The sequence below is a fragment of the Ambystoma mexicanum genome, chromosome 2q (genome assembly GCF_040938575.1).
Source record: "Ambystoma mexicanum isolate Mex_15411 chromosome 2q, UKY_AmexF1_1, whole genome shotgun sequence".
Lineage (NCBI taxonomy): Eukaryota > Metazoa > Chordata > Amphibia > Caudata > Ambystomatidae > Ambystoma > Ambystoma mexicanum.
Window position 1 is genome coordinate 177981027 of NC_090924.1, and position 27079 is coordinate 178008105.

General features: G+C 42.6%; 1 protein-coding gene across 2 annotated transcripts in view; it reads right to left on the minus strand.

Annotated features, from left to right (window-relative positions):
* Window positions 1-27079, minus strand: part of PTH1R (parathyroid hormone 1 receptor) — an 857857-nt gene that overhangs the window by 669609 nt on the left and 161169 nt on the right. The window contains exon 2 of one of the 2 annotated variants that reach the window (XM_069647092.1): window positions 18154-18231. The exons of the other annotated variant lie outside the window; for it this stretch is intronic. Within the exon in view, the coding sequence (XP_069503193.1) occupies window positions 18154-18231 (78 nt within the window). The remainder of the gene's footprint in view (window positions 1-18153; window positions 18232-27079) is intronic. 2 annotated transcript variants of the gene reach the window in all.

Below are 27079 nucleotides of genomic sequence, written 5' to 3' on the forward strand. Positions count from 1 at the left end.
AAGGCACTGTGCCTGTCTCCAGCCTGTTCGATTGCTGAGCCTGGAGGAGCAGGAGCTCCCTCCTTCTACTGCTGGAGCAGTAGTCAGCCCTGCACTGATGCCCTGGAGCCCTGCCTAACTCCAGGTATGCCACAAGCCTCCATCAGATGATAATCGGAATTCGGAGCGCGAGTGTGCCATTTTTCGGCAATTCGCGGCGGTTTATTTATTAATATATCCGCGCCGCTCCTGATTGCCCAGTGGCCCACTTCCACATAGGATTTGCCCCATTCTGCACTTGGAGTGCATCCAGCCACCATTGGGAGACACGAGGTCTGCCCCACTCAAAGATGGCCGACCGTCACTGCCACAACACTCCACTCAGCCCCACAGCCCTACAAGCATCGTGATTGGCTCCTCTCCCCTACTTGGGAGCCAACCACAAGCCGGCAGGCTTGGAGCCGGCCCACCACGAAGGCACCCACAAAGGCACTGTGCCTGTCTCCAGCCTGTCTACACCATCGAGCCTAGAGCCAGGACCCCTTGCCGTCCAACTACAGGGTAAGCATACTGCCCCCCTCCTCCACAATCCACCCCTGACCCTTGAGCTAGAGTCCTGAACTGTTCCCAGCCATCACGGACATGCACCTCCCAACTTTGCTACGTCCAAGGTCCCACCTGCACCGTTGTGCCCTCGAACTGCAACAAAAAAAAAAAAAAAAAATCTATTCCAATGCATAATCTGTAGCCAACTAACCATGCACTGGCCATGCATTGCAGTATGCTGTCACCTGATAATAGCATCTGCACCACGGTCGCCCAGAGACCATTGTATTACTGTGTAGTGCCCTACAGACCACTGTGATATTGTGTAGTGCCTTATGGTCGCCCAGAGACCATTGTATTACTGTGTAGTGCCCTACAGACCACTGTGATATTGTGTAGTGCCTTATGGTCGCCCAGAGACCATTGTATTACTGTGTAGTGCCCTACAGACCACTGTGATATTGTGTAGTGCCTTATGGTCGCCCAGAGACCATTGTATTACTGTGTAGTGCCCTACAGACCACTGTGATATTGTGTAGTGCCTTATGGTCGCCCAGAGACCATTGTATTACTGTGTAGTGCCCTACAGACCACTGTGATATTGTGTAGTGCCTTATGGTCGCCCAGAGACCATTGTATTACTGTGTAGTGCCCTATAGACCACTGTGATATTGTGTAGTGCCTTATGGTCGCCCAGAGACCATTGTATTACTGTGTAGTGCCCTACAGACCACTGTGATACTGTGTAGTGCCTTATGGTCGCCCAGAGACCATTGTATTACTGTGTAGTGCCCTATAGACCACTGTGATATTGTGCATGTGTAGTGCCTCATGGTCGCCCAGAGACCACTGTGATATTGTGTTGCGTCTCAGGGTCGCTTGAGACTTTACTCGCTAACTTATCTCAACATGTACAGCTGCCACACACTGTACCTCTTCACAGGTATAGTCTACACCTTACTGACTAGTACTACTGACTACCCCGTGCCCTCAGGGCAACCCAACAGCCACTCCATGGATCTCAGACACACCACCACACACGCCACTCCTCCCGAGATCTTACTCAGACAGTACAGACTTAGAACACGCACACCCCCTCTAGCTCTCCTCTCCACACCTATGCAGGTTACACCTAGAAACTCACGCCTAGGCTCTCGCACTCACGCCAAGACCTGCTGCCCACCATACACCACAACCCGCAAGCACCGTATCAGGTCCCCTAAGCTCGCTCCAACCCCACACAACCAATGTGAAGTCAGACATCACTCGAATAACAAGCCTATTCACACTACCAAAAACCGTACCCCCAGTACCAACCTCAAGCCACCACTACCAAATAAGCTCCAACACCTTAAATGTGCTCTATTAAATGTACGCTCACTCAATGCCCACGCCTTAGAAGTCAATGACATCATCACCAACCAAGACCTAGACATATTAGCCATAACAGAAACATGGCTGCACCCTGCCTCTGGCCCGACTATCAGTTTAGCTGTACCATCAGGTTACACGATCCTAAGACAAGACAGATCAGCTAAAATGGGAGGTGGAGTCGCACTAATCTTTAAAGACACCCTAGCCTTAAGACAGACTCCTACCACAGGGGAAGACCTCATTGACATCCTCTCAGCCAAACTCACCCTCTCCCCAAAGACACAGTAAACATTCATGTCATATACAGACCCCCAGGACCCACCAATAACTTTAAAGGCATAGTCAACCATCTTCTTGGAAAAAACATTAAACAAACTTCCAAAACATTGTTTTTAGGAGACCTTAACCTTGGATATAATGATAAACTAGACAAAGAAGCCATCACCCTCACCAGAAACCTCACAGATCTAGGATTCACACAGATAGTCACTGCCCCGACCCACAACAAAGGCCGTATCCTAGACTGGGTAGCTGATCACAACTGTGGCTCCACCCTCAGCTCCAACACAGCCCTTCCATGGACTGATCACAACTGCCTTCAATTCTGCATTCCCATAACCTCCTACTCCACTCCTCTTATACCAGCACCGGCCATGCTAGCCAGAAGTGCAAAAAAACTTACAGCAGAAAATATACGTCCCCTTCTCAACATCCCTTGCCTAGCGCCACCGTTCTCCTCTGACCCCAGCATACTAGCAGAGATCCTCAAAGACACACTCACCCATGCCATCAACACCGCAGCCCCTCTTGAAAACAAAAAAGAAAAAAAATCATTTCACTCCAACTCATGGTTCACGGAGGACTTATCAAATCTACGCCAATGCAAGCGCCAAGCCCTCAAAACATGGCAGGCCAATCCATGTGACGCCACCAAAGTAGACTTTCTCAGTATCGCTAAAAAATACAAACATGCCATATTCCAGGCGAAATCAGAAACCTACAATAAACGTATTTTGGAAGCCAACTCCCACTCAAAAGAGCTTTTCACCATCTTTAAAGAGCTCACCATCCCCCCAATTTGCACAGATGAGATTGTTAAGGATGAGACCTGGTGTAACAGCATTCAAACAGCAATGTTAAATAAAATAGACCTTCTTCAAAATAAAATAGCAGAACACTCTAAGGCACTGCACGCCCAACAAACCCTCTCCGTCAATAACACCAAAGACGAGCACACCTCCAAATTCGATTTCTCCCCATTCACCGAGTCAGACACTCTCCACATCCTCAAACAGCTCAAACCATCTCGATGCAAAGGAGATATATGCCCCCCTAATATCATCAAAGAATGTGCCACTCCCCTCGCACCAATCATCACAGCATTCATTAACGCCTCATTCAAGACTGGCAAAGTCCCTGACAGCCTTAAAGAGGCATGGGTGCGCCCACTCTTAAAGAAACCAACCCTGGACCCTGCTCAACCTAACAATTATCGGCCTATTACTACCGTTCCATTTCTCTTAAAAATCCTAGATAAAGCTGCACATATGCAGATACAGGCCTACCTAGAAAACAACTCTGTCCTAGGCAAAAGGCAGTCTGGATTCCGCAAAGGTCATGGCACTGAAACCGCCCTACTAGATCTTAAAAATCAAATTACCCTCATCCTAGACAAAGGCAAGCCGGCCCTTCTGCTCCTCCTAGACCTCTCAGCGGCATTTGATCTAGTCGACCACGCCATCCTCTCCAACCATCTCACACAGGCCGCACATTTCTCTAAACAAGCCACAAACTGGATCACCTCCTTCCTCGAAGGTAGAGTGATGAAAGTGTATTCCAATACAGCCAACGCAGAGCCTACCACCATCAGGTATGGAGTCCCTCAGGGCTCATGTACGGCTCCTACCCTCTATAATCTTTTCACCAAACCTCTCTTTGATAAACTGGACGCACTTGGGATCACATACACCAACTACGCTGACGATACCCAAGTACTCCTCCCGCTCACAGGACTCTACCACCAGGACGCAGCCACTCTCCAGAATATATACGCAACCATCCAAGCATGGATGGCCACAAACGGTCTATGTCTTAACGGAGACAAGACCGAAATCCTCATCCTCGGCCAAAAACCCACTCTCACAAACCTCGACCCCCTCTTCACCAACTTCTGCATTGACAATTGTGTCATCCCAGTTCTACCTTCGGTTAAAACACTAGGAGTCCACATTGACGCATCACTCTCCATGGAAAAGCAAGTCAACTCCATTGTCTCTGCTTCCGCCCTGAGTACCAAGCTCATCAATGCAATCAAACCATTCCTAACTAAAGATAACTGCCTATCCATTGCCAGAGCCACCATTGGAGCCAAACTAGATTACTGTAATGCGCTACTGGCGGGCACCTCCAACTCCAATCTCAATAAACTTCAAATAACACAAAATAATGCACTAAGAGCAGCCCTCAATATACCTAAAAGAGACCACATCGCGAAAGCCAGAAGGGAAGCACATTGGCTACCTGTTAAAGAGCGCATTACATTCAAAATACTTACCACCGCACACAAATGTATTAACCTGACTGCACCTTCATACCTGTCCGACACGCTAGTTAGATCTCACACCAATAGGCCAATGAGACAATGCCACACTAACCAACTTAGGGTCCCACGCATCAAGCGAGCTAAAGCAGGTGGAATAAGCTTCCCCTACATCGCACCTAAACTATGGAACGCATTACCTAGCACGCTCAGAGCAGAAACCTCTCTCACCACCTTCCGAAAAAAACTGAAAACCACCTTGTTCAACTAATTCCACCAACATGTGTATGCTCACCCTCTCCTCTCTTCTCCTCCTCACCTATAGCTATACACCTATAGCTACTACTTTTCTCTTGCAACTAAGTTATGACCTCTATGTATGTATAACAAGTCATGTTCATATCTGTAAACTTTTCTATTGCAACTAAGTTATGACTTCTCGGTATGTATAACAAGTCATGTTCATATCTGTAACCAGCGCCACGATGCCCTATGGGCTGCCTGTGCGCTTAACAAATGCGAATAAATAAATAAATAAATAAATAAATTGTGCAGGCCATTGGAAGAAAACATTGACCAAGAATGTGCAGTTCAAGCGTCCAATGACGTTGCAGCATAAGCGTGTGCTTCATCACTGGAACACAGCACATAGTGTTGCACTTAAGTGTGTTGCATTTCATTTGATCCCGATGGAAGCCTATAACAGTATGTGTTCCCATGGAATGTCAAGCTAATTGAAGGGCTGGAAAGTACACAGATAATGTGTTTAAAAGAACTGAGGTAGGTGTACAGTGAGGCACTGGACATGTCTGCATGGTTCTTGAATGCAGCTCCTGGAGCTTATTTGAACCAGCTACTATTTCCAGCTTTTATGATTTAGGCATCGTTACAGCCGTGGAGGTCAGCCTGAGGACACAAGCACCCGCACTGGTGCCATTGTGAGTGTTGAGACCCAATTCCAGCATCACTGTGGTTTCCTGAAATACTGAAGAGGTATTCTAGCAAATCCACTGGGCCCTGTGAAGTTTTAATTTGTGTAATATTTGTTTTTCCCTATCCATCCTTACATTGGAATGGAAATGAATATGGTACAGTACAGGTTCATGCAATTCTTTTAATAATCCAAAGGGTCAAATATGACTTTTTTTTACATTATCCTGCTGCATAATTTAAAAGGGTTGATATCAGAGATGGCCTCATTTCACCCCTTAAAATGCCCCCATTTAAAATGATCTGTTCCTGTTTTGAAGCAAAGCACTTGCTCTTTCCTCTTGCACAGGAAAACAAATGTTACAAATCTCCGGTGTTTTCTTGTTTTATATATTTATTTACCTAACCCGGTAGGGTTGAGCTAAAAAGAGGCACATTTCCAGGATGAAATGCATCCTTGCTATTGTGTGCAATTTACTATTGGTGGTGTTCCCTTGAAATACCGCCCAATGTAAATATCACCATGTGGTGAAGAGGCAGGAGATAAAGCAGCTAGTATTTGGTAAATACCACCTGTTTTTGTATTATCTCCAAGGCTCTGATATTGTCCTCCTTCGCTGTGTCTTCATGTATAAAACTAACCTTCAATTGTGTGGGAGAAAGAGTTTTCATATTGGAATTCATATTATATCATTTGCAGTTATGTAGTGAACACTGTGTAGGTGACTTGCGTTTTATTGTGAAACGCATTTTGACCATTCGACGTACTTGAAGTGGTGTTTACCTTACAGTAAACTACATGCATCACTCCTGTGTTGTGTATGGCTTCAAGAGGTAGCCGGGAGCAGGCATTTCTCTTCCTGAGTGCTGCTTCCTCGTACTGTGACGTCATGGCAGGGGATTATGGAATTCATATTCAAATTCAAGCTTCACTTTTGTTGTCTAGCACACGTTACTTGCAGGCCCTCATGGAACTTATCGATAGCCAACTATAGGTATATATAAAGTGGGCTTCAGTCACATTTCATGTGAGCACAGCATATACTTGTCACTGTGGTGATTGGTGCTCTGCCATTGTGTGCGCACTGTACATTGATATTGTGTTGGTTATGCACCTGTGTGAAAAATACTTGAAGATGTTGTGATGGGTGTTGCCCGACTCTGTGTGATTGTATTAGTCTGTGTCAGTTCCTTGAATTCCTTAAACTAGCACCAAGGGACCCTCAGATGGACACACCCTCTATAAATTCATATTTGTATAGCAACGGGTGGTAATAGCACTGTACGGTGGGTGAAAGTGTGCCATCCTTATTCCAGACATCGTGCTTCGATATATCCAGCAAATGTTTCTTATCTCTCTGATCTCTCTCATTTGTCAAGCAGTATAATGATACTCTTTTCCTTCCTCGCTCATATCATGCATGTGTTTTCCCTTTAGCACTATGGACTAACTCTCTCCCTTTATCACATGACGTCTATTGCCCTGCATATTACCTTTTCCTTTCTTCTTTCTCCCTTTTGCCGTCTATTGCCCTCCAACCTTTTCCTGCAGTCCCATCCTCCAATCATGTGTTCTCCTATATTTCCAAATCTAACTTCCCCTGACTGTCCTGCCTATCTATCTCTGTTTCCATACCTCTCAATGTCTTCTCTCATAATGTTTCCTCTGCTCCCTCACTACATTCTCCTGCATTCCTGGGCCCTGCACCTGTTGCATTTTTCTCTGCTTTTGTATGTTACTCACCACATCTATTTCTACGGTAAATACCGGCATGCTGCCGCCGGAGTCATGAATTTACCAGCACCGCTCAATGGGCAATTACCGGGGCATTCTGGCCCCGCCTGACCCGGTAATTGACCATTGCCGGGTGCGGTAATTATTATTCCCCATGCCCATTGAGCCCCAAAGAATGGGGAGGTTGGTTGCACCGGCACCATTCGTGAATGGTGCCGGTGCATTACTGGTACCGTTGTTACCGGACCGGCAAGCTTATAATGAGGCCCTCTGTCTTATTTACACATATATGGAATTTCTCTACCAATTACTTCTGCTACTATTTCTCCTCTCAAATACTCAGTCTTCATCCTAATCCTCTCTTTTGCTTTTCTTTCTGTCTCATATAGCTTCCTTCTTCACCATGTTGCTCTCCTTTTAATTCGCCCCTTCTCATTCTGAGTCTTTCAATCTCCCCAGTAGTATCCTCCCTCACGTGTTCTCTTTCTCTTGTTTGCCCCACTTGTCATTTCTTCTTAACTTTACTTTGTAACATTGTTAACTGGTCATTCATCCCAGATTCTTCCCCATCCTCCTCTGCCTGGCTGTGACCTATGGATGTGGAATTCAGGTGTTTGAACAATTCTGATGTATAGGAATCAGAGCGAAATATTGGAGGCCTTGAATCATAACGGGGAAATGCTGCCCTCTGACCCAAAGTAGTGATGCTGCTGCTTCTTTGAGACTCAAACCCGAACTGTGTCCACATCCGAAATCCATGGGATGTTGGAAACACTCTTTTTGCTTTGATGCCTAATCTTCCTTTGAAACACATGTGTACGAGCGCGATACAAATAAAATATCATATCATATCATACCTTAGTTTCCAGTGTCACCAAGCCTTTCACCCATTTGCGTTTTTGCGATTGTGTGCATAATGTGTGTAATGCTGTTCAATACTCTACAAATTGTGACTTTTCTTTTGTATTTCAAATATAACCATTACCTTAACTGCACTGCATATGCAGATTCATTGTTTGCAATTACATCATGTTTGCATCTGTTCAAGTGGGTTTCTGATGGAGAGGCATTGGGCAAACCACTTTAGGACTGTTCCATTTAAGCCCATGCATATGGCAAGGAAGCTGATGAGGGCTTCATGGTCAATGATATAAAAGGAATCAGAGAAATCATGGAGGACGAGTGAGCATGGGTTATCTTAGTCCAGGATGTTTCGCATGTCATCAATAACCTGAATGATGACAGATTTGGTACTGCTTCATAGTCAGAATCTAGATTGGTAGCCCTGAAGAAGAACCTGCTGAGTGATCCTTGCGTGCAACTGGATGGCGATGGATGTCTCAGTTGCTTTGCACAGGAGTGGTTGATTCGGGATGGAGCGATAGATGGCCAGGTCATCTAGGTCGGAACAGGGTTTCTTCAGCAGGATATGTCCAATTTTCAGTGCATATGAGAAGGTGCCTTGTCTGAGGGATCCATTGATGTGATGATGTTGAAAATTGGTGCGAGAGTTTTACTTTTGATTACCATCACAATGGAGGAGGAAAGAATGCCATCTTTGTCGTCTTAATTATTTATAACGCGCTTTATACCCAGAAGTTTCTAAGCCCGGAACCGGGGATCTAACCTGTGCTGCTGCGTGTTGTCTTGCTTCCAAGGTGTGCGTGTTACTCCTGAGCTATCCTCCCTTGGTTAGTTGGGCACTACAAAGGTGTTGGTCAGGTTTCTTGATATGTTGTAGGCTGTGTGCGGAATGGCTGTGGTGTGATTGGAGATGTCAACGTGTCACGTTATTTTGTCTAACTTTTCTGTGAAGAAGTTGTTCATGGGTTTGTATTTGTTAGTAGATTGTGGTATTTCAGGGTCTGGCAGAGGGTCTTTTCAGTGTTTCATGGCTTGGAAGAGTGCTATGCTCTTGTTGCATGTTTCCATAATCACTGCTGCGTAGTAGTTAGCTTTGTATATGGTGATGAGTTTCCTGCTGATCATAGGGCTCTCAGGGAGATTAGGTCATGTAGTTTATGGGATTTTCTCCAGAGGTTTTCTTTTGTGTGGTTGGCACAATTGCTGTCCATGTGTTCCTACATGTACCAAGGTGTGGAGGGATTATGTTTGTTGAGTCAGGTTTGCAGTGGTGCATGGGCATTGGTCTCAGTAAGGGTGTGATTGATTGCACTGAGATGAGTGATGACATTTGCCAAAGGGTCTGACACAAAGTCCAGGGTGATGAGGTTTCTTTCCATTGAATTCATGGGAAAGTTCTTGAAAGAGTGTTGGGGTATCTTGGTTAGTTTGCACTGACCCCAATGGGGGAGAGGTCGGAGGTGGCGCAGAATGGGCAAGGCTGTGTGGTCTACCCAGTTCAAAGGTAGTGGGAAGACATAGAATGTATGGAGAGGTGGTGAATACCACGTCGAGTTTGCTGTCTTTTTAGTGGGCTGGTTTCATTGGTTATTTGATGTTTGATGTTCATGGCACCAAGCAGTTCCAGTTCTGGTTTTCTTGGTGGCTTGAGTCCTGGGCTGGTTGAGGTCTGAGGAATATGTTAGATGAGATGTTGATGGATTGTGTTGTTAGAACATCTGTGATTTCGCCCAGGCAGGCCTTGTTCTTTTCGGGTGGTCGGTATATCAGGTGGAAGGTAGCTGTCTGAGCATGGGTGAGTGGAAGTGATAAGGGAGAAGTTCCATTGAAGCATGTGGTCTGAGCTTCCAGAGGGATATCCATGATGTCTCGTAGATAATAGCATATCCTATGATGGTCTTCCCTTGGGTTGAATGCTGTTGCCCTTGGGAATGAGGACATTCAGGATGCATTTTGGGGCCGGGTTGAACCAAGTCTCTTTGACAAGGAGTGCATCTAGGTTGTGAGTGGTGATGAGGGCAGAATTGTCCACTGCATATATTACTGAAGAATGAGGAATGATGAGCATGAAGGTGCCACTTTAGCACGAGGGAGTACGAGGCTGAGTGTACATTTTTGAGGTGGCGACACAATGGATGTGGGTGATGTTGTTCAGTGGGTTGAAAGCAAGTGGGAGTGGGGAGTGGACTGAGTGTTTGCATGTGAAGTTTGGGATTGGTAGGCGTGAGTGCACAGTGATGCACGTGTTGCTGGCTTACATAATTTGCCGGGAGGAGGATATCTGGCCATTTCCTAGCCGTAAAGGACCAACCAGAAATTGCCCTTTTCTTTGTCTGCCCTTCACTTCGCACATCCAGATGAGGGATGCCATGTTATCTAAGAGTGAAGAATTTAAAGGAATGGGTGGGGCAAAGCAGATGGGTAGGGCAGAGATCATGTGACTGACCTAGATCCAAGAGGGAAGGCTTACCAACTTCACAATAAAAGAGGCCAGAGGGCAACTTTCAACGGAAATAAAGGGGTGAGGCAAAGATAAAGAGCACACAAAAAAGGCACAAACAGGTGGTTGGTAAGGTGGCACAAGACCTACTGCAATGACTGCAGTGGTATGATATGTTATGTGTGGCAGCATGTGTAAATTGTAAAGTTCACCATTTGCACAGCTTCTTGGTGTTGTTGGATGTTTGTGTGGATGCTACACACATCTGCAAATGGCCCAACCAGTTTCAGAGGTTTCCCCAATGGTTGTGCACGTTAGCATGGGCCTTTACCCTTGAGGTGGTCATTCTTTGCAGCTTTGCACAACAATTGAGAGTGCTATTGTTATGGGACATGCTAAACAAAGATGTGTGTGAGTGTCGTGGCTACTACGCTGTTTCACTGAAGGAGGCACAGATATTAAACACATCATTTAACCCGTCTTTGCTTCTGTTTGCCTTTATTCGATGCAAAACATGTCGACACCCCTTCCAAATGATTACAAATTCCGGCTTCACAAATCTTGCAAGGTTTGACGCTCACAAGTACCCACAAAACAACCCTAACATTTAAATATAAAAACAAATCTCAAGCATGCTTTTATTATGTTGTTAACATGTGCAATGCATGTCTAAATAGCATAATGCAACTCTTTGGGCCTCATTACGACCCTGGCGGAAAGTTACCGCCAGGGCCGTGACTTTACCGCCATGGTGCTAACTACGTTAACACCATGGCGGTAAGGGGATTTACCGCCCCATTCCGACCTTGGCGGGGCGGTAAATCCCCAATCCCCATTTACCCTTCCCCATTCCCATTTTTGCCCCATAGGGCATAATGGGAGTGGGGAAGGCGTTAATTACGCCACCGTAAATTACGGTGGCGTAATTAACACCAAGTTCCCTTACCGCCATGGATTTTTACACCCGCTAGAAGCAGGTGTAAAATCCGCCATGGCGGAAAGGGAACTCGTGATTGGCGGTAAGGGGTCGGCGCAGCTAACGATGGCGCTAACCCCTTACCGCCAGGGTCGTAATGAGGCCCTTTAGAATTCAATAAAGGGCGGATAGATTTCCGCTCAAATTACCGTCATCATTACAGGCTTTGGTCTGGAAGCCATGAAGCACTTGGAAAACAGCCGATATTCCCAGTTTCTTGATCTACTATTTACAGCCAAAGCCTGTTCAGACGCATTGAGATGTTGATCTATTTTCAATTAGTCCTTTAGCATTACTCCCATATTAGCCAAGCAAGTCACAAGCTCTTGCAAGGACACGGAGCAGCACATTTGACAGCGTGCTCAATTATTTTTCACAAAGGCTGGGAGAAAAAAAAAAGAAAAACATTAATGGATCGGCATTGTGCTGTTTGATTCCGCCAATACCCGCAAATGTTTCAGCATACTCCACACGATGAGGAAGATTCTAGATCCTCATGGCTGAGTATAGCAGCCGTCTATTTTTTCCCTTTATCAAAAAAGCAAATAACTGAGCAACTTTATGGAGATTACACGGTTCGGGAGATGATGAATTTATAGTGATGGCTTTACAGTTATCATACATCGAGCGCCCAATTCATGGAATAGTGCACAGAGATCCCACAAAGCCTGCGCACCAAGCACAACTCTGCCCAAACCTGCGCTCAAAAGTGTTCCTGCATGCTCCACCCATTCATGGAATCGTTCATGCAAAGTAACCGTATACGCAAGTCGTGGCCGGAATACCCCGGCCATGCCCCCACACAAAGCAAAACCAGCCAGAAACAACTACCTTTGCATGCTCCCCCAGGGGCGAATGCATGCACCCTTTAAGCAGGCCTGCATCTCGGGGACTCTGCGCAGGCTCCCCCGTATCTGTTACAATCACCCCGACAACATGTATTCAGTATTTCATAACTCTGGTAAAACTCATAAAATCTGCGTGTGAACCTCCATAAACCGGTGCTGCGCCCTGCCGTACTGTGTACGTGTACCCCTAAATTATATCAGAACCCCGGCTGCATATACACACCCTTAATTCCGACACCCGATCTTACCTCTGTGCAATGAATCCTATGCAAAAGTGTCTGTACTCCGCCTTCGGGTGGCAGATAGAATGATGGCTTTGCATGCAATTTCCCCGCTGAGAAGTTGCACGGTCGGATCCATGAATTTGCATCGTTCCACGCAATAGTGAGCGTGCAATGGACTACCTGCGGGCCTTCCGTCGTAACGCCCACATTTTTCCTTATTCTTCCTCATTTTCCGAGTTCCTCCCCCTAGCCTTCTCTCTGCGCACGCCATGCCCATACTCTGCGTGGTGTCTCATGCAGTGAAGTGCTGAGCCAGGGCAAAGTCACCACACAGAACAAAAACGTACTCTGCAGTCGATTCCATGAATCGACAAACAGGGTTTTACACGAGGTTTGGGGCACAAAGTCACTATTTTCCACGGAAATAATTCCATGACTACGGCCCATAGCTGTAAGGTGAACAATATTAAATAACACATGTAAGCCTATCACAGTTTTAAATCAAGAACATATACCAGATGCATTCAAGTACTAAGGTATTTTTTATCTCTTAATTATTGCATTTAGATTTACGCTCCTAAAAAATTGCTCTATCAACAAAGTTGTGGTTTTAGAAATTATACATCAGTTATTGTACATTAAGCCAGTACATTGAACTAGATTAAATAATGCATACACGGTTATGAATGGTTTGTTTCAGGAATAAATGATACCTTTGTTGATGATAAACAAAATAAATTATAATTCTTCCTCTACACATTATAATTTCCTTAAAAATGTCCTCTAGCATGTTAGTTGTTTTTTCAGAAAGTAAAAGTAATTTCGATCTATTGAGGCCTTTGCTTTGTGCTGTTGCGACTGTGACAGCACTGTTTCTTCACCCTTTTGTTCCAAAGAAGTTGCAGATGTTCAAGGTGTCCATAATTGTGTCTTTGAGGTTTGCGTTTCAGCTTACGAACATGCAGCACCCGTTCCAACTCTGCTCCATTGTGTCTGTCACAAGCATACAACAGTTCATCTTGGAATGTCTAATAGAGTTCCTGTGACTGTTACCATTTTTGGCACTTTCTTTCAGCCACCTGTCCTTCCCTCTTAGAGTTGTCCTAACCACACTCACATCAAGTGTCAACTTCCACAGGATTTACATGCGTGAGGAGCTCAGGAGGCTTCATCTGACAATACCAAAACTGACTAAGGTCCAGATTCACAGAGCATTTTCCTATTGGATTTTGCCATTATATTTATATATATTAGGCTCTTCATCAATGGCACTGATAACGGCATCTGTACGTGGCAGAGAGCAAATCTTTTAAGGATGTTCATTTAGTTTTCCTTTAGGCAGAAAGGCTCTACCATGGATTTGCTGATACCAGTCAGGTGAATTCTTCCTGGAATTACGTCTATGTGGCAATTAGCCACATAACATAGACCTCTGACTCTGGCTTCAAATTGTCACATTTATCACTGCCCCTGGTCTTAAGTCTGCATTCTGGTTTGGAGAAAGTATTGATCCTAAAGAGTGTTTGCAGTTTGCAAGTGTCCTTTTAAAGTTGCAGAATACCAGACGTTGCCCGAAGTTGAAGCCTGCCTGACAGAGATGTCCAAACCTGCCTCCATGGAACAGATCACCTGGACTTTATGAGGTGGTGAACATGAATAGGGAGCTGCTTGGTAGAGTTTTGTTGAATTCCTAATTGACAACTTCATGAAAGGCCACTTTCTTCCCTCTCTCCACTGACAGCATACCTGAGCAGGCAGCATCACTTACAGACCCTTTATCCACTTCTGTGTCTAATACAGGTTGTGAGAATTGGCACAAAATTTGATTTGACAATTCCTGGATAGAGGTAGGATTGGAACCCACCAATGATTGTGGAACAGGAATTGGTAAGATTACTGTCCATTTCACGTCTCCTCCATCCCTCTCCCCACCCAAGTCTGATTTTTTTCCTAACTGCCACCCCCACTAAGTCATCTTTTTTGGTATATTTTATTTTTGTATTTTATGGAGATTAGTAAAGTGCGTTTGCCAAAGAGCTGTGCATGTTTACAAAAAAGTTACAATAATAAGAAAAGCTGAAGAGACTAATAATCAGGTGGTGACAAGTTTAGGATGAGCAGAGGGTGCAGGGCTTTTAGACATACCTCTTACTGTCAACAGTTACTTAATGATTTAACAGAGCCAATACTGTTTAACCTAATCGAAATATTTATATGTATATCCTGTTCTCACTCCAGAGATGTAAATAAATGTCCATATGTATAAATAAATAAATAAATATGCATTGCGCATTGCATTGAGTTGCCTAAAATCTGCAGAGTTAAAGATGTTCTTACTTCAATAACACAGACTTGATCTTGTCAATTCTCAGTATGTTCTAACAGTTTTCAAATAGCTGGTGCATTCTCCCCTCCAAAATATGCTGTTCATATAGGCGTTAACATTAAATCATGCATGCTATGCTTTCAGAAAGAGAAGTACAAGGCAGAGTTCCCACCTTGCCTCCTTCTCCAGCCTGAATACAAATACTGTAACAAACAACCTCCGCTTGTGCCTGTGTAGATCCTGTTACCACTGACAAATGTCAAGATCTTAGCTTTTTAAAGGTGTGCTGTAGACAGGTGCCACCTCTCAACCACTAGAGACAACCTTGCTCAATTAAAGAAATAGTTAATTATCAGATGATGTTATAGGCTATTGCCCAATCAGCATAAACAATGGGAACTAAGCTTAGTATATATCAGTAGAAGCATCTACAGTGCACGTATGAATGGACATGAGTAGAAACATTTAGGTGTATTAACCGAGCTATCGAGGAACAGAGGGGCCAACACATGACATAATTCTGTTTGGTTTGGAAAAACCGAGTGACCACAGTTTATTGTATAGATAATGTGGTTATTCATTTCTTTTAGCCACACCACCTTACAATGTGCCCTGAAAAGGTTAAAGACAATCTCTTGAAACACTTGTGTGTACGCGCATTATAAATGCCATATCATATCATATAAACCCATTTGAATAGCTTAAATGTTGGGTTAAAAGTACCCACATTGTGTATGAGGAATCCAAGTGATAGCTCCGTCTAGGACAGTGCTGTTATTTTGTTCTAGTTTGAGTCACCTGTCTAGGGTAATTCCCTTTGGAGATTTAGGGGATAGGCAAAGACTATGTACAGTCAAATGTAGGGGTGCACAGAAATTCAGCTTTGAGTAAGTATTTGGCCGAATTCCAGCTAAAAAAGTGATATTCGGCTTCGGCCAAATACTTATTTAATTATCCTTCGAAGCCAGATAGTTTCCCCTCCAAAATACATTAATTGCTGCTTTGACAGCGTGCATGGAATCATCCAGGAATTACATGTTTATCTTTTAAAAGGCTCATTAAACAAATGCTGCTGTCACTTTTTTGATTGAGTACAGGTAGAGCATAGACGTGAAAGTGCAAAGCCCCTGCCCTTCATGTGCTGGACAGACAGACTTTCAACTGGTGGTTTGCTGTTGAGGGTTAAGCTGAAGCAAAACACTCAATATGTTGATTGTATATAGTCTGCCCTGTATTTTGAAATTGAAAACCATTGAGCTGGAACAATATTTTATGATGCCACAATTGGAAAATTGTATTTTCTTTAGGCACTTATTGATTTGTCAATGGCATGTGTGAGAAATCTTCCTAGGTAATTGTGGCTTCTATATCACCTTTTGGCTCAAAAGATGATGTGATGTAGAAGCCTTAATAACCAAGGCAAATAGGATGGAAATGGATGGAAATAACTACTAAAGATCTCGGAACCTAACAGCAAACGCTAACAGACAATCAAAGAATGGTCAGTGATTGGTAAATGGACACGTAAAAACGGCTTTTAAACCTCCATATGAAGCTAGGCTCAATTTTGCTTCAGTGACAAGTCAGAGGAGTGAGACGGAGCAGAGGTACGATCGTTGCCATACTGTCCTACTCTGTCTTCCAAGTGCATTTCCTTTTATGACTGCATGAGATGTTCATACAGGTGTAAAAACGAAATTGACTCCAATGCAATCCACCATGTTTTTGTAGGTGCAAAAGACCAACTGGAATCCATGTCTGACTCCCTCTTCCAGATACAAAGACTCCAGTCTACTCATCACGCCACCTCCAAACTGCAATAGCAAGGGCAACAGGGTCTTCTCGGCTCTCGGCCCTACACTCTAGAATTCTCTATTGAGAGTCACAAGAAAGTCATGTTCACTCATGCAATGCAGAGCTTCCCTGTATATATACATGTTCAGAGCCTTCGCACTTTGATCTGTCTAACAATATTATGTCCAGGCTCCTCTTTTATCCTACTGTACTTCTACCTCTGATTTTCCCTCTTTTCCTTCAGGTTTTAATGTCTACACAGGTCATCTGTCCTCTGCCTTCATAGTTTTTCATTCCATTCCATTGTTTGCAAGCTCTTTTCTCAACTCTCCTGTTTGGGTTTGTAACGCCTTCCAGCAACTGTGTTTGCAATATGATTTGTATACATCAATGACCGTAAACCACCATTTTCTTGTATCAAACCAACTTGTAATTGCCTGCTTGCTATTTAATGTGCATGGTGCACATTTGTAAACGCAGCGCCTGTTAGCTTGTTTTGGGCTCTACCTTGAAAACTGTATTATGGGATTTGCTCTGAAACATGCAAGTTATTCATTGATGATCACACAAGAAAATCTGAAATATATAATGCAGAGAATGGCAAGAGAAAATTACTTTCAAGGTGGAAGCAGCTGAAGGGAAACAGTGTAAACATTTAAAAACATTGATAGACTGCATAACACTGTAAACATTTAAATACAATGAGTGTGTGTGGAGGCTAAATGTGCTTGCCTGCAAATTAAAATCAGTACACTATGTGATAAAAAGTGTATATTTTGAATTGGATAATTACTTAAATGTGGTACGAAATTTCAATTATCCAATGAATGCTACTGGATTTAATGATTGTCCTTAAAATAGACAATATATCTGACGTTGATATATACAATTAGCAGACTTCACTTGCTGTCAAATTAAAGACTTCTGAGCATGTTCAACTTCAACAATCTCTCATTCCCATTAGTAGCCTTAAAGTATAGTTTAGAAGTGTCCATTAAAGACTTCTTAATATGGTCAACTGAAATGTCTCACTTGGCACTGGCTATCCACTAAATAAAATGTATATTTCCTTTATTATAATTTCTCCTAGATATCCTCCCCAGTTGTTCCTCTTAGATTTTGTAAATTTCCTTTATTATAAATCCTAAAATGTATTATGACCCGTAAATCCTCAAAGGTATCCTCTACTGTGGATCCTCAACACGTGTTTTGCTCACTAGGGCGATGCTGATGTCCACTTGCCATTTTCCTTTTTGTTTTTAAGGTATTACAAAATTAAAAGGAATTTGTTTTACGATTGTCTTTCTTACACTCTTTATATCATAATTGAAAACAATGAAATATGTATCTATCCAAAAGGTACAGAGTGTCTCTCCGACCCAAACAGATCTAACCCTAGATTCCCGTGCTGTTAAAAACCGGTCTGATTCATAATTTGGGGGCTCAGTTATTTAACGTTTCTCACAGTATAGTTTCAAAATTAAACAGCATGCACAGTATAACAGTACGGGCATTGTATATCTATCTGTTTCCCTTTCATGAAAGTATTGACTTTCCATTGTTATGAGCATTACTCACATAAACTTCAATGGGCAGGCTGTGCTTGGAAATATTTCGAAGTCCCACTTGCCGTGCTCCAAGCACGGCAAACTTTTTCTGTGAAAAAGAAAACATACATCACCTAGCTGGTAACAGCCACCATTTTAACATTTGAGAAGTGCAGCTTCATCATAATAACAAATGGGACCAGGCAAGGGTGCTGCATACAATGAATTTCCATTTGCAGGACTGAACATCTTCCAGCAAATACACTGAGAGGCATATTCAATATTCATATTCATGTCCTTGTCTCAGCGACTTCTCCCGCTGATCCACTGCTTCACTATAACCTGGCCCAACAACATCAACAGTACACAACTCTTGTTTGAAATCCACACATTTGATAATGCCACCATCCACAAATGTATTCAGTCTCTGCTTTAAATGAAAGCTGGATGACCGTGAAACTCTTCAAATTCAGGATCAGCAGGATTGAAATCATGATCGCAGAACCTCACTTTCCAAGGCCTTGGTGCCCAAGAGCAACAATCCCAACTTTAAAAACGTGTTTTTTCTTCAGAATCCACCCAGAACTAATCGGACTAAAATCCCAACTCTTTGATTGTCTTCCAAAATGAAACAGCATTATGTTGGGCCAGATTTCAATCTAAAAACCCTAAAGCCTAAACTATCATAAGTAGCCCAATTATTGAGTCAACATTGCTTCACAGTTTCCAGCCTATAATTACTAAGCCTGAACTTGTGCTTAGGAAGCCCGCTCCTCCTTGATTTCACATACTTCATTCCTTTTCATAAGTATGTATGCTCACATATGCAGAACATATACCACAGCAAAATGTTTGAAAAATCATGTTTAAAGTACATCTGTGGTCCTAATGGATGGCCTAGCTCCTAACCCACCTAGGTCAAGCTATATTAACAGACTCCACATTATTTGACTAATTATGCATGTGCCGATCCTCCCAACATATATGCCAGGTAGATCGTTCAATAACAGGCACATAGAAGCCACTGATCTGCTGCAGATCAATCTATATAAATGTATGTCCCCACTCCTTTGCTCACACCCTCATTCACTTCATCCCACCTTTTCACCTCCTAACTCATCTCCCTCAATCACCCACACACTCACTCACTTAACACTTAAAACCAAGATAGTCCAAAAATACTGACATATAATCTTACAAAATGTGAGATTTGCAACATAATCAAATAAACCGTCTCAATCCTCACTAATGAATGGAGAACGGCGAGGGGTGGGTGATCTTCCCATAGATGACAAACTAGAGGGAATGGAGGAAAAGGCAAAGGTTCATCTGGCATAGTGTGGTGGTTGCAATAGGAAGAATGTCAAAGGAAATAATGGCGCGCCTGAGTGTCCATGCCCACGGCACATGTCTGCCAAGCTCCACCGGGGCACAAGTGGCACATGTATGGCTTCCAAATGTCCTGGTACTGCCTTTGATCTCGCTTTGGCGTCCAGTCCAGTATACCAAAGGCTTCTACCCTGCCCAATCAGCAGCACCGGAGGTATACAGTTGTGGATATAGCACATCATTATAGACAACCCTTTTTCATGTTTGGGGAAACTCTAACAAACTGGGGAATCAAGGGACTTGTAGAGAGTCATAGATGATGACCTTCAGCATCTTGTTGGTGCCATTTCCTCACAACTTGGTAACATCTGCAATTTCATGCAAAATCAGAAACACCAAACCAGGGGGTGGTGCATATGATACTAATTGTTGCATACAAATAGATGATAATAGGCTCTAGGCATATTCATTGTGGCCATTTCCCTGACTGCGGTTATAGCAACAGTTACCAAGTGCAGCTTCTTCAATTTATCACATTATTGGGGTGCAGCCAGTGAACCATGCAGAGGAGCTATGGGAGTAACAATAAGGAAGGGTGGGGGGTATTTTACTTCCCTACTCACTTAAGGTGGAGTCTTATATACATCTTATGAGTGCAGTGTTGCAGAATCAAATGGAGTTGCCTCCTTTGGCTGGGAGTTATATGTCTGTAAGACTGCTAAAGACATTTGTTGTCAGCCCTCACTACATCTACATAGTAGCAACATGTAGAAAAGTACATGTAATGGTATGGTATGGTCTTGGGAGGAAAGCTCAGCGGCAACATGCTCGCCTTGGAAGCAAGATGACATAGAGCAACATAGGTTCGATTCTCGGGTCCGTGATTAGAAACCTCTGGATATTAAGTATTTTATAAATACCCTATCATATATATATCTATCATGCGTCTATTTAAAATAGAGAAGACAGTCTTTTTGACATCTCGGAGAAGGAATTCAAAAGGGATCTGCAATCAGAACACATGGTCTTCTATTGAGGGGGGCATTAGAAACAGGACTGTGGATTTTCATGTAAATCAATTTTTCTTGTGAGGAATCAGGGTTAGAAAGAAAAATAAACACTTTTCATTGTGAGATATGGCAAGTCATTAAAAAAAAACATCATTGAAGATACAACCCCCAATTTTGAATCTATTTTTGAACTTGCCCGAAAAAATATGCCAAGATGCTACAAGAGATGACATTTCAAAGTCCCATAGACATCTTTGCCAGATGGTAGCAAAGAAAATAATATAACATCCATGTTTAGTAACCATTGATTTCCTCCCTCCCAATTGAAACAGGTTTTCTAAGAAGCTCTGCCTGGGTTATTTTTAATTCACAATCCATCTCAGAGAATGATGAGGCCTATTTACAAACAACAGCTTCCATGACTGATCTGTGTGTTCAAAAGATCTTATTACAGTATATATTAACACTTTCTCATACTCTGGAGAATAGCTTGCCTCTTATCTCAAAAACATCAGATTACTTTGTGGATACGATTACACTGCATTACCCCTAATTACAATACAAAAAGAGGCATTGCATGATGCTGCAACCATGCACTCTTTTACTAAATACAATTATCATGTAGCTTGATGTTGCTCATTTAATTCATCTAAGAAGGATGAAATGCTGAGGCTTCCCCTTCAGGACTGAGACTTTCACCAATCAATGCTAACAAGAGTCTGACCTTCAGTGTTCGTCATCATGTCCCTTTCGTTGGTGTTTATACAAGTAAATTAGTAGATGTTGTGCTAATGGAGTGTAAACAAATGATTATTTTACTCTAGTATATAATAGCTTGAATATGTAACTTTATTACACAGCAGGGTTTTTTTTTAATTTGTTTTAAATTTGAGCGTGTGCATGGCAGAGAGAAGAACACATAGGAAGTGGAAGATCGTCAGACCATTTGCACCTATAAAATCAGTTATCAGGTAACAGTGCCCCTATACATAATGCCCCCATGCATAATGGGACATTATTACATGGAACCTAAAATCATGAGACACAGACAGCATGTTAGGAGTGTTGTGATCGTCTGGTTGCCGTGGACAGACTTTATACAATTGAAAGTCAACTAGCCAGGGTGGGGTGTATTGGACTGGAGTGGAAACTCCACATTTCTCCTCCTAACTAGACCATGTCAAAATCGAATTGGGCAGTAAAGGAAGTCTGCAAGACCTATGGAGTGTGTACATTTCCTGTCTTACATTGACACACAGAACTTATATGATCTTCACTTGTTCCATACCTTTGCCATAAGCAACACACAACTGCTCAAAAACCTAAATGTGTTTTTTCACGAAATGCAAGACTTGGGAAATTGCTAATGAGGGTTTGGTGTATGTTTCTAAAAGTCTAAGCCTTTTGACAGCCCAGTGTGTCATTCAGCCTGATAAATACGTTGTCTCATTTTGTCAAGTTGAGTAGTGTGTTTCCTGTCAAGAATGATACATACATGTCCTGATAATTGCATCCATGAATCTGTAGAATGGGGTACACAGATAATGCCGCAATAGATATGCCGTCAAGAAAGATAAGAAAATAAATGTCTCTAAAATAAGTAGTGCTTATAATTGTAGTCAGTCTGTTTCTAAACACTATTGTATTTTAAGCAAATATGGCATACAAAATGTATTCTTCCATACACTATTTTTAAGTGGGTGATGAGACCACAACCCTAGTGTCTGAAATTGTGTTCATCAAACAAAAATGTTCTTGTTATCTCAGAAAACAAGGAGAAAATACAATTTTTCGAGACAGAGTCGTCTAGAGGGAATGTCTAGTTTATCCGAGGTGAAATGTCTTTAGTAATGTCATTGATTCAAATATAATTTTAGGTCTTTGCATTAAAACTTGAGACTCAAAACGTTGAACTTTTACACACCTTTTCAATCAGCATTTACCTTACTGGCCATATCTGAAAAATACATGTTTCAGGAAAGAAAACTGAAGCCATGGGGAATACATTGATCTGGTCAAGATCAAACAAACTGATCTATCAGAGAAATCAAAATGAATACGAGATGCTCAGCAATCAATACAGCCATAACATGTAAGAATATTTCGGCATAGGATCCTATGCCATCCATCATAGCATTCTGATGCAGATAATATCGCAAATAAATGTGAAGTTCAAGTCGCACATTTCATAGACATTGGGCCTCATTACAACTCAGGCGGTAAGGGGTTTGCGGCGCCGTAAACAGCGCCGACCCTTACCGCCTGAGTACGAGGTCCCTTAGCGCCATGGAGGTTTTAACACCAAAATCCATGGCGCTAAGGGACCATGGAGTTAATTACACCACCGTAATTTACGGTGGCGTAATTAACGCCTTCCCCACTCCCATTATGCCCTATGGGGCAAAATGGGAATGGGGAAGGGTAAATGGGAAAATGGGGATTTACCGCCCCGCCAAGGTTGGAATGGGGCGGTAAATCCGCCAACCACCATGGCGTAAACATAGTTTACGCCATGGTGGTAAAGTCACGGCCCAGGCGGTAACTTACCGCCTGGGTCGTAATGAGGCCCATTATTTAGAAGGTTGTTTTGCTCCATTCATACAACTTATTTGCCAGCAAATCTAGAAAGCACATTTACATTTCAACATCATTATTCCATTATGAATCCACATCATCCTCCCCTGATATATCATACAAGTTAATTTGGGGAAAGTATTAGACAACACTAGAGTAAATACGCAATGATGGTATTTGTAGGTGCCGCTATCAAAGTAAACACTCGTGTAATAAAATGACCATCTACAAGCTCAAGCATGCATCCATATTTGTCCAAGTGGCAGCCCTGCAAATTACAATCTGAACAATTTTGTAGATTATAGCAGAGAAATGAAAAGTGTGCATGTCTGATTTTGATTTTCATAAATACTCCCGCTATGTTGCTTCTCATTTAGAAAAGAATGTCTGACCTACTTTAACCAATGTGTCTACCTCCTACTCAATTGTTCTCTTCTGCTCTGGTTTACCGCAAGGTATGCACTAGAGACAGCCAGGGTGATATTACTGAACTGTTTGCAGCTTGTGTTCCGTTAACAGAGTGCACGCTTTCACGCAGCACTGGAGGCAAAACAAATGAATGTGCAGCAGCTTGACTCTTCCATGCTTACGTTGACGCATCGCCGGCAAACACATTGCTATACAAACGAAATTGCACAAAAATTTGCAATGTGCTTGCGGATCAACTCACATATGCATAGGAGATGTTGGTGCGGGACTGCTAATCATTTTTCTGTGCATGCTCAAGTTGCAAACAGGTTTTGCAGCGATTGCAACATGAGAGCATGCACTCGGTTTGCGTTGTACTAGCAACAACTCTGTACGGAGAAAAACCACTCTGAAATCTTTTCTACCACATACATGAAAGAATCGAACCGACTGAATACCACAGTAGATTTATATGTGTAATTTGAGAGCAAGGGCCATGTTTTAACCTCGTACCAAAGTGATGTAATCATGATGTTTCTGACAGAAAGATGCCCAGTCGGTCCTCTATAATCTGTGTGCTCTTAGACATATAGGGACTAATTCGCATATATTTTCACTGTAGCAAATCAGGGGATGCAGTGAGCCTCTCAGATTTGCATCTACTTTACAAAGGCTAAAACTGGAGCACATTTGGAGATGCCTTGGAAATCTCTGAGATGTCCTTGATCAAAGCTTTGCAAATTGCGCATTCATGTCTCGAGCTTCAATTTTCTCCAAAAACCTTGAGATTTGCACCAGTTCAAGGCTTTGTGAATCAGAAAAGTCTAGCTAAAATAAGGATGACATTCTAGAACGTTTCACATGTGCAAATCTTTGTGAATCAGACCCACACAAATGGTTAATTAAAATTCAATATTGTCCACAAGCTATAACGGACTTGCTTGGATTACCTGCATTAAAAATTAGCTTTGGGTGCCGCAACGTAATCAGAGTGGAGGGTCAAGAGTAAATCTTAAATATATGGAGTTATTGCAAGTAAAATGAACCTTGCAAACGTCTTGCCATCATATTTTATGGTGAGGATTCCTTGTCGATGCAGGATAAACATGAAGATTGGAAATTCAACCAAGACTTGAATAATCTGAAATTGCCATTTCTGGATCTATGATGTTTCCTTGCAACATTTGTTGGTGGAACATTAGATCAATATTTTGTAGCACATTTTACTGCAAACCATTTGGGGGGGAGGCCTCCTGCAACCTGCACACCTCCCCCACATTTCCCCACCTTTCAAAATAAATAAACCCACCGCCCATCTACATTCTGTGTTAAAATGTGGAAAGAAACGTGCAAGCAAGTGTGCCTTGAGCAAACTGGTCTGCGAGGAAATGGGACAGGTCTGTGAGGCACAGTTAGGTTCCCAAATCAAGTAAAGCCCATTTTGGCATTCTGTCTGGAGTGAGTTCTGTCTGTTTCCTTATAGAGAGAGAAGAGAGAGAATGAATCTTTATTTCGAAACACGTGGACTCCATCAAAGACAGCATTCAAAGGCTGTAAACATTAAAAGAAATACATTATATTGTAAAACATAGTAAAATATCGAAAATACAATAAAAAGACATAACATTTGAGACATTATAGCCACAATCATTCGAGCAGATTGTCCCCGATCAGCTGTTATGTAGCCTCTAAAAACATATACACTGCCGCTGCAACCTCTCTTGATGGCAATGATAGCATATATATCTAAGTGCTTCTTTTGTTGAGCTACCATTTGACATCCTTAGAATTGGTATTAAAAACCTTGCATGGGCAACAAATATTTGATCCGAGCCTGTACAATTCTTGCCGTCATGGCCCCAGACTAGTGACATCAGTCGGCTTGTCCTCAGATGGAGCAGAAAACTCCTCTTTCATTTGCAATAGAAACAGCAAATATACTCGTCATTTTGCCCACTGCAGCCATAATCTTGGTACCTGAAGGCAGACTGATTTTTGATCTCAAGTCAGCCGTGCAAATCACTTCTGTGCTCCAAATATTTTTGCCACACCAATATGGCAACCGCTCTGAAAACACTAGCCGGGATGACATAAAGATCTGAAAAATCGAGACTCAGAAATGCTTTTTCCAGGGTGTTCAACCAAGTAGTAGGGACATCTTAAGATTTCAGATCCTGTAGTATCTTATGTGTTAAATGTTGCTCAGTTTGTGACCATAATCTAATCCAGAATAGCAGGGGTTTGAATTTATAAAACCATTTATATAATCTGCTCTTAAATCTTGATGGAGCAGTTAGGTTGAGGTGATCTTTGTGACCCCTTAAACATTCCAAAATAATCTATTTCCTTTAACCTGAATCGATTGTATTGGGGACAGACCGCAGACTTCTGCGCCATAATCACATGACGCGATGGGTTTACCCTGGTAGATGATAAATGTTGAATTATTGGTTAATCCGCCTATCTCTAGTCCAAATCATCTATGCAACGCTCCACATGCCTGGGTACATTTCTGTGTTGCCTCAGAAATATGATCGGACCAGGGTCCCCGGCAGTTAAACGTCACTCTTAAGTAGCTAAATGTATCCTCCCAGTCGAGTTTCTGTCCAGATGCAAAAATGTGACATAGATTTGTAATCTGACTGCCACCACACATGAATTCAGATGACTTAGTGTCTACTGACAGGTCTCTGCAACCCATGTATTTGACATGAACGTTGACGAGTTTCTGCAGTGCTAACGGAGTGTGTGTCAAAAGAAGTGCATTGTCAATATATGACAACATAGTGATGTGTCTCCCCACAACTCTGGGTGTGTCCTTTGTCAATTCTTTTGGCCAGGCTGCAAACATAAAGGTTGAACAATAGTGGGACTAGGATGCATCACTGCCTGACCCCACGTAAGAGGTGAATTGATGGAAATAGTTTGCATTTGTTGTTCGACCTCACTGGTGCTTTCAGACCTGTATGTAGGGAAATTAATATGTTGAAGATGGGTGCTGGTAGGCCCAATGTTTCAAGCAGTTTGCATTGCTTTGGACGATTTACCCTGTCAAATGCTTGACTAAGGTCCATGAACCCCAAGTACACTGGACAGTCATATCCTTTGATATACATTTCCAGAATCCAGCTGAAGTTCAGGACCTGTTCCACTGTGCCAACTCCTTCCCTGAACCCGTATTATTCTTTGGACAAAATGTTATTTTCTTTCACCTATTTGACTATATGGGTATGGATCACCCTGCTCTGACATTTTGCAGTGGCATCAATCGGGGATATTGGCCGGTAACAACTAGGGTCCATAGTGCCTCTTTTTTTAAAGTTCTTAATTATTATGGATTCCTTTCAACTATCTTGAAATGCACTTCTAGCCACAAACACATTGAAAATGTTGGTAAACATGGGGACTCACACTTGGTGTTCCCGCCTAAATATATCCATAACCACCTGATCTGGCCCTGGGGCCTTTACGGAGATTGGTGCACCTTCACTGTATGAACATTTATAATGACTTTTGTTGAAGTCTTAGTAGAGAGGCAAATGAAAAGAAAATAACATTTATTCTCATACTCAATCTTGAGCCTGTGGATGGCTTTGGTGGAGAATAGCTTGAGTGGGATCTGCATGTCACCTGCAT